At 35.6% G+C, this 13697-nt stretch overlaps 1 protein-coding gene across 1 annotated transcript in view; it reads right to left on the bottom strand.

The window, feature by feature from the left end:
* Positions 1-13697, bottom strand: part of LOC113038799 (whirlin-like) — a 76508-nt gene that overhangs the window by 18414 nt on the left and 44397 nt on the right. Inside the window, exons 5-6 of the mRNA XM_026196470.1 lie at positions 6751-6959; positions 4727-4763 (exon numbers count right to left, since the gene is read on the bottom strand). Coding sequence (XP_026052255.1) covers positions 4727-4763; positions 6751-6959 — 246 coding nt within the window. The remainder of the gene's footprint in view (positions 1-4726; positions 4764-6750; positions 6960-13697) is intronic.

Here is a 13697-nt window from a genome sequence, read left to right as displayed (position 1 = left end):
TATCTGAATCAGAAATGAGTTTCAGCTGCAGTCAATGCTACAGATGTAAACTGGTTGCTGTCTGTTGAATGTGTGATACAGTTTAGAATGTTTCTGAAAAGTAATAACAAACCAAAACATCATCATTTTCAAGTTTAACTTGCTCCAACCTGACCTACAATTAATCAAAGCACCGCTCACTGAGCATCGCACAATTACTTTTCCAATTATTAATTGTCTGCGGGGAGCTTTAAATGTATACTGATGAAAACATAATGAAGCATTTATGTGATTATCAATTTATACGCCTGGATCCTTCTGCAGGCAAACGCTGGAAAATCTTGTAAGGGAACTGAAAGACTAAAAAAAGTATTTGTTATATACATTTGTAATATGTTATTTAAAAAAAAAATTGCTTCTGTTAAGCAATGCATGTTTGTTGCGACATGCATTTTTACTGCAGCTACTGTGATGATTAAAATATGAACCGTTATTTCATAGGAATTGCATAACGTAAATACAATTACACACTTATGTCTACATATCAGGAGTGATTTATGACTGACTGTGCCTCTCTCACACAAACTGATGTATGTAACTTATCAATGTCCTCTGAAGCATCGTAGAGCTGCGAGTCTTTGGAATACAAAGTGAGTACTGCAAAAGCTCATAGCCCACAGACATGAGCCCAGACACTTCATCTAACCGTGTCCTTTAGCCTGTCATTCCCACTGTATGCAATAATCAGCCCCGTCGTAATAAGTCAGAGCTCACGCACTGCCCAGGCTTTATTGGAATCCGTTGTTTTGTGCATAAACCTCGGCTTACAGAGGAGGACCTTGTAAAACCCTGATCATCGGGTGGGTCACCTTGCTGTTTTTATTCCTCTTCACAATCTCTCCGCCTCTGTCTTATCCCATCCTGTCTTTTTATGCCTTCTATTCTTGTACTCTCTTCTATCCATATTTTTTTCATTTTTAACAAGAGTTATTCCTGTTATGAAGGCCATTTTCGTGTCTCTAACATATTTCTATAACATATAATATAATATATAACATCTCGAAGGGATAGTTCATGCAGAAAAGTTGTGTCTTAATTTCTCGTTTTGGTTGCTATTATTTTAAATACCAAAATGTTCAAACATTTCTCAAAATCTCACCTTTTATTTTCCACAGAAGAAATAAAATCATATAGGTTTTGGAATGCCCTGAGGTTGAGTTATTGATGATAATTCTTATTTTATAAAAATAAAATCGCTATTTTTTTTGTATGTATTGATGGATGTATTTGTATGTGTGTGTGTGTGTGTGTGCGCACACATACATACATACATATACATATATATATATATATATATATATATATATATATATATATATATATATATATATATATATATTATTTGGTGTGTGTGTATGCGCACACATACATACATACATACATATACATTATATATATATATATATATATATATATATATATATATATATATATATATATATATATATATATATATATATATATATATATATATATATATATATATTATTTGGTGTAGTATTATTGAATATGTTTTGAATATTTTATCTTACAATGCACTTTCTGCATTAATTCAAAATTAGTATTGCTAAGCAGAAAAGTCAGTAAACTTCAACTCAACTTAGCTCTTTTGGGTCAGCTATTCTTTAAATATATTTCATAAACATTACACTCACAATTTTTATGGATGAAAATTCTATTAGTTTGTTTCCACTTATCAAAAAGTGATAATTGTAAATAAATTCACTAATATTTTTTGCTGTGCCCCCAGATGCTGCTCTAATTAAACAGGCAATTTACTAAAATCTATTCCAGGTGTTCCTTAATTTTTTCCTTTCCCCAGGAGAAGGTTTTAAACAAAACAGGTTTTTATTAAGAATATTGTTTTAATTGATAAACAATTTATATGTGTCCCCAATTTGCTTCATTTTAGAAATCCTTTTTTTTTATTACATTTTTTTGCCCTTTACTAACAAAAACAGTTCACTATTGCCTTTGTCCCCCTGAAAGTAATATCATTTCTGATTCAAAAGCAACAGAAAAAAAACTAATCTAGAAAATCACTATAATATAATTTTAAAAAGATGCTTAAAAGTCAAAGTACTGTAACATATCCTGTAATTGCCAATGACTAACATTAATCAAGTTAATAATAAGTTTAAGTACCCGATCTGGATCAAAACATATCTGAAAGTGTGGTATATGCTATTATAGAAATAAATTTTTATATTTCATAAGCATAATCATTTTCTAAAAGTCGCAGTTCAAAAGGTACCGCATTAGAGATCGACCCTTCTATTACTTCCTGTTCTCTCATATATTACAATATGGCTTTACACCAGTCTCAAACACACACACACACACGCACACACACACACACACACACACACACACACACACACACACAGTGATGGTAAGAATGTTAAGTGCATGTTTCTTTTGCGGAAACCAGTCTGAATACAGATCACCTTGGATACCATATGCCCAGGGGATCAAAGCCTCTTGGCAGCGTCTACCTGACACTCTCTTTACCCAGACCGAGACGATAATTTACAGCGATACCACCTTCCTCTTTCATCCCATTCTCTTCCATCTCTTGTCCTTCCTACGTCTTTCTGTTCTCCTCATTATGTCCACAAACGTCCTCTTTCTTTCTAGCCACAGTACAGGAACAGGTGTGTGATTGCCTGCCTAGAGTCACAGCCACAGTCGCCCTGTTCCCATATCAACCAATAATGATATGTGACCAAATATGAAATGACCTGTGATTCTGACTCCTTTTCTCTTGCGATTACTCTGGCTAAGGTAAGTTCTTTAGTTCATGTTCTTTAGGTTATCAAAGCAATGCAAATACACGAGTCTGATCTATTATGCAGCTTAATCACTCACTATGGCTCATTTGCATAACAACAAAATATCCTCACTATGGAGGACAAAAGAGAGGCTCTTTGAACATAAATAGACCTGCAAAAAAGATCCTGGAGGGATTTGATTAGGCTGCATTCCTGTTATTCTGTAGCTTTTGAACTCTGTAACTTAATAATATATATATGCAGTACAGATCAAAACTTTTGGACACACCTTCTCATTCAAAGAGTTTTTTTTTTATTTTCATGGCTATGAAAATTGTAGAGTCACACTGAAGGCTTCAAGGGCTATTTGACCAAGAAGGAGAGTCCTCCACAGTCACCGGACCTGAACCCAGTTGAGATGGTTTAGGGGTGAGCTGGACCGCAGACAGAAGGCAAAAGGGCCAACAAGTGCTAAGCATCTCTCGGGGAACTCCTTCAAGACTGTTGGAAGAGCATTTCAGGTGACGACCTCTTGAAGCTCATCAAAAGAACGCCAAGAGTGTGGAAAGCAGGAATCAAAGCAAAAGGTGGCTACTTTGAAGAACCTAGAATATGACATATTTTCAGTTGTTTCACACTTTTGTCATGTATATAATTCCATATATAATTCCACATGTGTTAATTCATAGTTTTGATGCCTTCGGTGTGACTCTACAATTTTCATAGTCATGAAAATAAAGAAAACTCTTTGAATGAGAAGGTGTGTCCAAACTTTTGGTCTGTACTGTATATCTTTGTAAAGAAGTGTTCAAGAAGTATACAATACTTTCAGAAGTATGTTCCGGTCAAGCTCTGACACTTACAAAGAGTCTTGGGATGAGCGAACAAAAAGACACGTTTTGTAATTTCTATAGTTAACGTATGTACTGTAACTAATTATCTTCATTTAGAGGTTCAGCAAATGAGTTTAAGTAATTGAATTACACTTCAATTGAGTATTTTATTATTAAAATGTTTAATTATTAATAGAATGCATTAACATTGCTCTCTCCAGGCTGGGCTATTGCAATGCTCTTATAGCAGATCTTCCAGCCAGTTCTATCAAACCTTTACAATTAATTAATCCATAAAGCGCAACAATATGCACTGGCTACCAATAGCTGCTCGTATAAAATCAAGGCATTAAAGTTTGCCTACAAAACCACCACTGGCTTTGCACCTCTTTATGTAAATTCATTACTTCAGAGTTATGTGCCCTCTAGAAGCTTGCATTCTGCAAGTGAACATCGCTTGAAACGTCACAAAATCATTTTCACAGACTTTTACATTAAATGTTCCCTCCTGGTGGAATGACCTGCCCAACTTAGTCCTTGGCCATCTTCAAGAATCGGCTAAAAACACATATCTTTATTTGTCCCTCTAACCTAGATTGCGCCAATCTTTTTCTATATAATCTCTATTTCTATATTTTCCTTATATAATAAAAAAACAACCTTGCTACATGTACTGCATTCAGCTAACTGAGACCTTTTATAGCAACTGCACATCATTGCTCTTTTGTTAATTTTTATTGCTTCTGTTGTCCTCATTTGTAAGTCGTTTTGTTTAAAAGCGTCTGCTAAATGACTAAATGTAAATGTACCATTCATTTGTTTACATTTAAATTTAATTTGGAATCATCTTACAGATCTAATTAAGATAAATGTACCGCATAGTGCAAAAGACCATTATAAGTTCTTGTTAGCACCTCTATAATGACAATAAATAGGGTACATCTATCCTAAATGGTCTAGAGCTCACCAGCATTTGCAGAGCGCTCTTCAAAGATCACCTTAACTATCTTGCTCACTCTTCTATCGCTGCTGAAACTAAACTGTGAAGAACATTTTGCTCAAATATAGAAACATGGTACTCACCTTTGTTGATGCTGATGCTCCCTGGTCCAGAGAGAGACTGTGAGAGAGAGGTAAACATGGAGAAATCAATAGCATATACATGCTCTACAATCTCCTCAAACATCCACAAATAGACACAGAATCATACAGAGACACAGACACACTGCCATGTATGAAAGTGATCTAGTTTCTGGTTTCTGTAAGATTTCTGTAAGATTTAGTGACTCTAAAGACTGGAGTAACGGCTGCTGAATAAATTGCATGTTTGAAAGAGTTATTTAAATGAGTTTTTACTTTTTTATGAGTTTTTCAAATAAATGCAGCCTCGGTGAGTACAGGTACAGTGTGTACAGTACTTTAGCAATGAACTTTTGTGGCGTACTCTCCTTGTGGAGGGTGTCAATTAGGGTCTTCTGGACATCTGTCAGATCAGCAGTCTTCCCCATGATTGTGTAGCCTAGTGACCCGGACTGAGAGACCATTTGAAGGCTCAGGAAACCTTTGCAGGTGTTTTGAGGTAATTAGCTGATTAGGGTGTGACACCATGACTTTTGAAAGGTGGAGTTTAATTCTCATATATTCCTATATATTACATCAGATTACATTATCACAGCTGAATGGCAAATCGCTGCATTCTCTGGTCAAAACCATTTGTATAATGATCACTAAACTGTATAACTGAAGATTGTGACAATAGTTTTCCAACATAGCTGTGCTTCACGTCTCTTGTATTACTCTGCAATAGTTTTGCAGTCATATCAAGAACAGCTATTTATCAAATTGTCAAACTGGTCGGTAACAATGATAGGTACAAACACTTCCCTGTAGCAGTTCTGTCCTTGGCTTTGACTTGAGCTTGAACTTGATAATCAGCTTTTTTTTTTTTTTATAAAATGCCACCTTGCATTTTCCCCTTGGCATGACAGCAGAGCCCCTGGCTCACCTCATCAGCTAACCTCCATTAAAGAGAAGGTCCAGAGAACTGGCACAAGACACACCTGAGCTGCTTTATGATCCGTTAGTGTGCTCACAGGTTCATATTGCACACACTCACAGATTCATATTCTCCAAAAACAGGCCATGAAAGACCAGCAGTGTCTGGAATAATCCCATGAACATGACTCCTTAATTTACAGTCCTCCAAATGCGAGCAGCCCGGGGGTTTTGGAAAGAAGCTGATATTCAGAATTAAATAATTAAAACGCAGCTATTGTATAATCTGCTCTTATAACAGTAAATTAAACTAAGCCTGGAAGCTTCACCTCAGTCCTAATTAAATTACTGCGTCTGAACTGTACAGAACATTTTAATTTTATTAAACAAGAACATTAATTCGCAGCACCAAGGCATGACTTTGGCTGTATTTAAGAACAAATTAACAAATCAGCGAACTATTTATTTTAGGTGAAACATTAGTATTGCTTAATGTGCAATAGACTGCTAGAAATGTATAATAGGCAAACATTTACTAAAAATATCTGGATTTTGGACACTAACAAAACTGTCAGTAAATGACATTGGCATACTTTTATTTTTTTTTTGTACTGTACCAAATCACTCAAAAATGAAAATTTGTTGAAAATATATTCATCTGTAGGTCATCCAAGAGTAGTTTGTTTCTTCATCTGAAAAATAAATTTAGCATTACACTGTTTGCTCACTAAAGAATCCTCTGCAGTGAATGGGTGCCGTTAGAATGAGAGACCAAACAGCTGATTAAACCATGACATTAATCCACAAGTAAACCTGTCCAGCAAGTAACATCTTGTGAGGTGAAAAGCTGCATGTTTTTTGCAAAGTACACTAGATGTTAATTGATGGACTGGAGATGGGTGGATTAATAGTGTTTTTTTTTAATCAGTTGTTTTCCTAATCGGTTGCAAAAATTTTCAGACTCTTGGCTGATATATATATATATATTCAGAAACACTGATTCATCTAGGAACGAAACCAGTTACTACTGTAGCTTTCCCATCTATGGACATGACTCCTTTATCTCTCTAACTTTCCTTGTTTCCTCACATTCCCATCACCGCATCACTCACCCCGTGACACTGCTGCTGGCCGAGCTGTCTGTAATCTGTGAGCTTGTGATCCACTTTGTCTCGCCCACTACAGTGCGGGCATGCGGCAGTCGCCCGACATCCTTCACAGTCATCATCAGGTGGTGTGAAGACTTCAGCACTCGCACGGCCTCATCGTGTGGGATGCTGAGGAAACTCCGGCCATTAACTTCCAGGATCTGATCGCCGACCTGTGGAGATGATGGAGCAGAGAGAGGAGAAGGTGGGTGGGCTGGCGGTGGCAGAGCAGGGCAGGAGGTAAAGGGGGGTTGTGATGAGGCCGGAGATGGGGCAGTCTGGACATCCAGAAGTCAACCATGGTAGAGTGGTGTGGTCAGGTTAAATTTGTGGAACAGCAGAAAAGAAAGTCAAAATTATGATGACTTACTGAAAGGAACGCACCCATAGACAAACATTTTAAATATTCATGCCCACTTAATAAATAGAATTTAAAAAGAGCACAAGTAAAATACACTATGCTATATACTTATAAATAATAGCTGATTCTGAATGGCACATATAGCCTACATTTTCAAATGTTTTTGTTATTTAAAACTATTATAAAAATGAATTTTCATTGATTGAATTAAAGCTAAAATATTACTTGATAGAATATTCTTTTGCAAATATGGCTTATTCCGAAAGCGATATTCTCATAAGTTTTCTATAAGCTGTGACATAAATCTGCGTGTTTTTTATATTTTATCTAAGGGCATTTTATAAATTTTTTTACATATAGAGGGCATTTTCCCACTAATCTCATTAATACTTCAATTTCAGTTATAATAATGTGCTAATGATACTTTTCAGCGAAATGAAAACCCCAGTAGGTTCTGAATGGCACATAAAGCCTAAATTTTCAAATGTTTTTCCAGACTGAGACGACTAGCGCATCGGGGACATCACACAAGTTATGTTGCTACGTAGACTGTATTGTAACCTTATCAAAGAACCTATTAAAATATAAACATATATTCCAAACATTAAATATAGGCTTTAGGGAATTGCACGCAACATACATGAATTTGTTTTTGTTTTAAATGACCCGCTCTGCAAATAAAGTGCCAATTTCTTTACCCGACCCACAACACTAGCCCATGATACCCTTTCATTGCCTTTAACCTGCAAACTCTATAATAACACTGGATAAAAAAAGAAGAAAGAGAACATCTTGCCTTCTTATTTCAGTCCACCACATGCTACAAAAAAAAATCCAGTTTGGCAAAGCATGTAGTCCTGTTTTTACTGTAAATGTAATATGTCTTAAATCAATCGCTTCATTTCTCAGTATTGGATGAGAAACTGAAGAGATGCCAAAAAAAGAGACATGCTGTAGCTTTAGTGCTACAAACAGGGTACATTTCTTCTGGATGGTTCTGACAAGTCTCCTCATCTCATCCATTCATCCTCCCACTCGTTGATCTGCTCTTTATCTTTTCCCCATGCTCCTTCTGCTTGTCACTCATTTATCTCACTCATTGTTTCTTCTTTTGTCAGTCCGGCTCTGAGTAAAATATTTCTATTTTGAAGCTCTTACTCTGGGATTAACTCGTCACAAAAGCAAACTAGTTCCATTTCTCTTTATCTTGCTCTTGTTCTGTTTTCATCACTATCGCTCAGTTTCATCCCAGCTTTCTTTATTGATCAATAGCCGCCTGCCCCACTGCCCGCCCAAAGACGCTTGAGGGTAATTAAAGAGGCTTTGCAGTAATCATGATATTAATAAATTGTGCTCTTGATCAATTTAGACGCAATACAGCTTTGTTTTCCCAAAGAACACAAGAGAGGTGTTTGAAATCGATGCGGCAAATTCAAGCTCTTGCTTTCCCTAGCGAAACAGCCAATCATTAGCTCAGGTTTATCTTCCGGCATTTCTTTTCAGTTTATCACTCCAGAGTGTTCAAACGCTGTGAGACACCAGATACGCTTATTACAGGAAACACATCAAACCACTGAGGCATGTGAGAGAGAAACCCTTGAAAGGATATTAAAGGAATAGATCACCAAAAAATTTAAGTCTAAACCTCTATGACTTCAAAACAGTCAAAAAGAGAAATTCTCAAAAATGTCCAAGCTGCTTTAAAAAAAAAAAAAGTGCTGTAAATGGCTATAAAACTTTTTTCTGCAAGAGACAAAATGAGAATTCTCAAAAATGTCAATGCTCATATATATATATATATATATATATATATATATATATATATATATATATATATATATATATATATATATATATATATATATATATATATATATAAATATATAAACAGTACTATAAAAGGCTATAAAAAAAGTAAAAATATAAATTTAAAAAATTTAAAAAACTGCATGTTGCTTTTTTTAAAAACCAAACAAAACAGTGCTATAAATGGCTATAAAATGGCAAAAATAGCATCATAAAAGTGGTCCATATGAATTGCACATATTTAAACTTTGCTTTAGAAGACCTGAAATATAGTGCACAAGTACTATGGTCCATTGTTTTTAACTAAACCTACAATTAAAACTATTAAAAACTGTTGCCAGTAATTGAAATAAAGATGAAATGTAATTAATTATAAATATCAGGGGGAAAAAAGTGATAGAAAACATAGAATGCTGGCTGGCCAACTAACTCTAACTAACTATGATAGGTTAAAATTGATAGCCTGAATGCACTGTAAGTCGCTTTGGATAAAAGCGTCTGCTAAATGCATAAGTTTAATTTAATTTTACATTTAATTCAACTCAAATAAATAAGTTGAAGTACTAAAACTACAAAATCCCACAAAAAAAAAAATCACAAATAAAAATAAAATAAAGAATAAAAAACACCAAATAGCTAATAGCTAATAAAAAGAAATATATAGCTATATATATATATAGCTATATTGGCAACAAACAAACAAACCTAAAAAAAAACATAAAAAAAAAAACTGTAATCTGTCCTGATTTCTCATGACTTGGAATCATGTGAGGAGTATAATCAAGACAGGATGAAGATGAATAATCCTCATGTGAACATTGCAGTTCAGCCTCTCTCTTCCCTTTAACTGTACTTTGCACTCCCTGTCAGTGAAGGAACGAAGTAGCTGCGAAGTAACCGGCAGTCATTTGTTTTCAACAAGCATTTGATTTTTAACAACATGAGAGACAACTTAATGCAAATGAGCAACGACCGTGATGCTGCGACTACCAATGAGAGAACAGGAAGTCGACAAGAAGCCAACAGCACAGACTTGGGAGGCCTCCAGAGATATCACTGCTGTCAGTGCAAAGGCCCTTGAGAGTGAATGAGGAAAATGCTTGGCATTTGGAAAAGCGCCCGCCCCGACCACGGCATCCCTGACATTTCTCTCTTTCCTGATGAAGGAGAAAGAAAATGATGGAAGAGAAGACGGATGAGAAATGGGCTTGGCTGCTTGTTTTTCCCAAATGGCTCCAATATCCGGACAGCAATCAAAAACCATGGCCAATGCACACGGCAATCATGCTTTGTTACAAATCCAGGTCTGTGAGAGGAATAACATCTGCTCTACGTCAGAGCATAGTGCATCACTCGTTCTTCATTTAGCAAAGTAGTTTAGAGGTTGCAGCTGTAAGCCAAATACAAGACTATAAATTTCTATCTTTACACACTCACTTTGTCACCTGCAAGGTTGCTGTTGTGCATTTAAGTCTGTTATTTTAAAAGAACTTTAAATTGCTTTAGATAGACATTGAGAGTTTTTCAACCACAGTTCAAGTTTTGTTTCTTTTATAATTCGTTTTATTCTATTATTTCAAATAAAGTTATCAAAACATTTTTTTTTCTTGTAGTATTCAGTATACTCACTTGGATAAGAGATTTGACCTTTTTGTCTTTTTATTCTTTTATACTGGTTTTAATCATTGTTTCTGTCCTTCTTACTCTCCGTCTTTCTTCCTGCCATTCTCTAATGAACGGTCATGCTCTGAATACGGACAAAGTGGTGCTTACCCCATCCGTTCATTCATTCATCATTGTACTTAATGGCTGTTTAAGACTTATGGCTACACCAAGAGTACTTAAAGTTTGAGTATTACTAACTCACAGTGACAGGAGCAGCAATACAGACAGATCCTCCCAGAGTCCAGACACTTCTTCTGTGAAACTACCGGATTTGTCAATCACACAGAGGCGTGACCATTTCAAAATAGATTACAAATGTGCAAAAGTAGTCACGTTCACAGTCTAAAAGGCTTGTATTAGTCCGGAGGGATTTTTCTTATGATGAACAGCCTCCTCTTCTATGGGTATCTGTCTGTGGATATGTGCTTTCTAGTAAAGGTAGTAAGAGATCAAACTAGAAATGTCCCTAAATATCACAGTGAAAGTGTACGGTTCCCCTGAGCAAAAGTTTCCACAGCAAATGACTTTCTTCTCAACTCCTCAAGGACCAAAGTGAATTGGCTTTAGTGATGCAGGGTGGACAGCTGAATAGAGAGGGAACCGGCACTCAATATGACTGATAAGAATCATGACAGCTTTAAAAAGTATGAGCTATAAAATATTATTAAGGTGGAAAGCACGTTGGGCAAAGGTGCAGGGACATCTGACTGCAGATCACAGACATTCAAGCAATTCTGTGTGTCATTTGAAGGTACAAGAAAGCTGTACTTCATAAGAGTCTCTAAGGTTTTGTAATTATTTTCAAGGAATCTCACGGCAATACCATGATTTTCACTTAAAATCAGCTAAAATAAAATTCTAACTTCAAATAAAAATAAAATAAAATGTACAGTTTAAAAATGCAGCTTAGGATGGGAATGGTGGATTTCTTCCTTTGAACAAAAATAAAATAAAATAAAATAAAATAAAATAAAATAAAATAAAATAAAAATAAAAATTAAATTAAATTAAATTAAATTAAATTAAATTAAATTAAATTAAATTAAATTAAATTAAATTAAATTAAATTAAATTAAAAATGTACAGTTTAAATATATGCAACTTATGGGAATTCTTCTTTTGAAAATAAAATAAAATATAAAGTAAAAAATTAAATAATATATGGAAATATAGAAAGTTTAACGGGTCCAATTTACTGAATCAAAAGACTTCAAAGTAACTGTGTCTGAACCTTCGGCCTCAGGTTGACAATATCAGCTAATGAAGCAGCTGAGTTTCACTAAAAACTCAGTTACTGAATGAAGCTCTAAAAACCCTTGATACTTTTATGGGTTTTAGTAATTTGACCGTTACAAACAGCAACACCACTCCCAGTAAGTGTCTTACCATCCTACAGCCAAGAAGTGCTTTAATTGTATAGCTCATTATACATTTAGTACAGTTATAGAGGACAAGACCAAAGTGAGACTGCAATAAAGCAAGCACAGACAGTAAGACATATGCATTCAAAATAAAAGAATAACACTCCAGAAAAGCACATTCAAGATAAGAGGAAGACGAAAACAGAAACAGAGGCTGAGGCTTGAGTGAATGCACACTGATTAACTCCAGCTCTTCAGGGGTCAGTAGGGATTTTGTGCTCTTTAACACTGAAGCTGAGAGACTGCTCAGTGTGCAAGCACATTATTCCATCCAATTAAAACTCTACGAGCGGCATCCGCCGCGAAGACCTCTAACATTTTACACCTCTGGTTCAACCTCCTAAACCCCAGGGTTGGAGATAAAGATAAAGGCAGGGAGTGAGTGAGATAAGACAACAGATATTGTTTGCAAACAAGTGCTGGTGTTGCCTGAGGAATAAAGTGCTACTGCGGTCATAATCATTTCAGAGATAGGACTAAATTCATCCATCACGACTGTCCTGAGTGTGATAAGCACATTCCTCTGTGGCAGCGTGGAATAAGAAAGAAAAGATATTCTGAAGAGAGTTGGAGCCCAAACAACATTGGACCCCACTGACATATATTGTTCCGTATTCAAAGTCATATTTTGGGTTCCACAGAAGAAAAAAATGAATGCAGGTTTGGACACATCAGTAGCTCTTTTCAGCTTTTTAGCTACTTAATCATTTACTTACCCTCCACTTGTTCCAAACCTGTGCCAGTTTCTTTCTTCTGTTGAATGCAAAAGAAGATATTTTGAAGAAAGTTGATAACCAAACAGCAGAAAGGTGGTCATTGGATTCTACAGTATTTTTCCCATACTTTGGAAGTCAATGGTTGGGATTAGCTGTTTGGTTACCAATATTCTACAAAATAACTTATTTTTTGTGTAAACGACTGAAGGAAATTGATACAGATGTGCAACAATTTTTAAGGTCGCGTAAATCAGCGGTTCCCAACCTCGTCCCTGGAGGCCCCCCAACACTGCAAATTTTGCATCTAATGCGATTAATCTAAGATTATAAATGTGATATTGCCTAATTGTAAGTGAACTACAGCTCTGTGTCATGAGTGCCACTCAATCTGAAAGCAGGTGATGACTACTAATCACCGGACCGGCTTTACTGACGAGATGCGCATGACAATCGAATGTGATTAATTGCACAACCTTAGTCAGAAAGCTCTCAGATTTCATCAAACATATCTAAATTTGTGTTCTGAAGATGAACAAAGGTCTTACGGGTTTGTAATGACATGAGGGTGAGTAATTAATGACAGAATTTTCATTTTTGGGTGAATTATCCCTTTAAACCCTGCATAACAAAACATTTTAACATCAAAATCTATCTCTATGCCACATACTGGCAGTCACTTTGTGAATTCCGATTTGAAAGTCTCCAGCTTTCTCAATTGAATGGAACACAGCATTAATATTTATGAAGTCCGGTAATTCCAAGATGGATCACTTCTGCTTTGAGCAAAAAGCGATTTGTTGCCAATACCAATTTTCACACAGGTTAGTGTATATGGGGCTGCACCTATTGAAGGAAACCTCTCTACAGACCCCTTGGCCTTAAATCCATCTCAAGGGATCTGTTAGGAAATAGATGTTTCATCCGCCTGGGTTCATTGATCTG

This window comes from Carassius auratus, chromosome 21, assembly GCF_003368295.1.
Source record: "Carassius auratus strain Wakin chromosome 21, ASM336829v1, whole genome shotgun sequence".
In the NCBI taxonomy this organism is placed as follows: Eukaryota; Metazoa; Chordata; class Actinopteri; order Cypriniformes; family Cyprinidae; genus Carassius; species Carassius auratus.
Note: the sequence above shows the minus strand (reverse complement) of the source record. Positions and strands in the feature narration are given on the sequence as shown.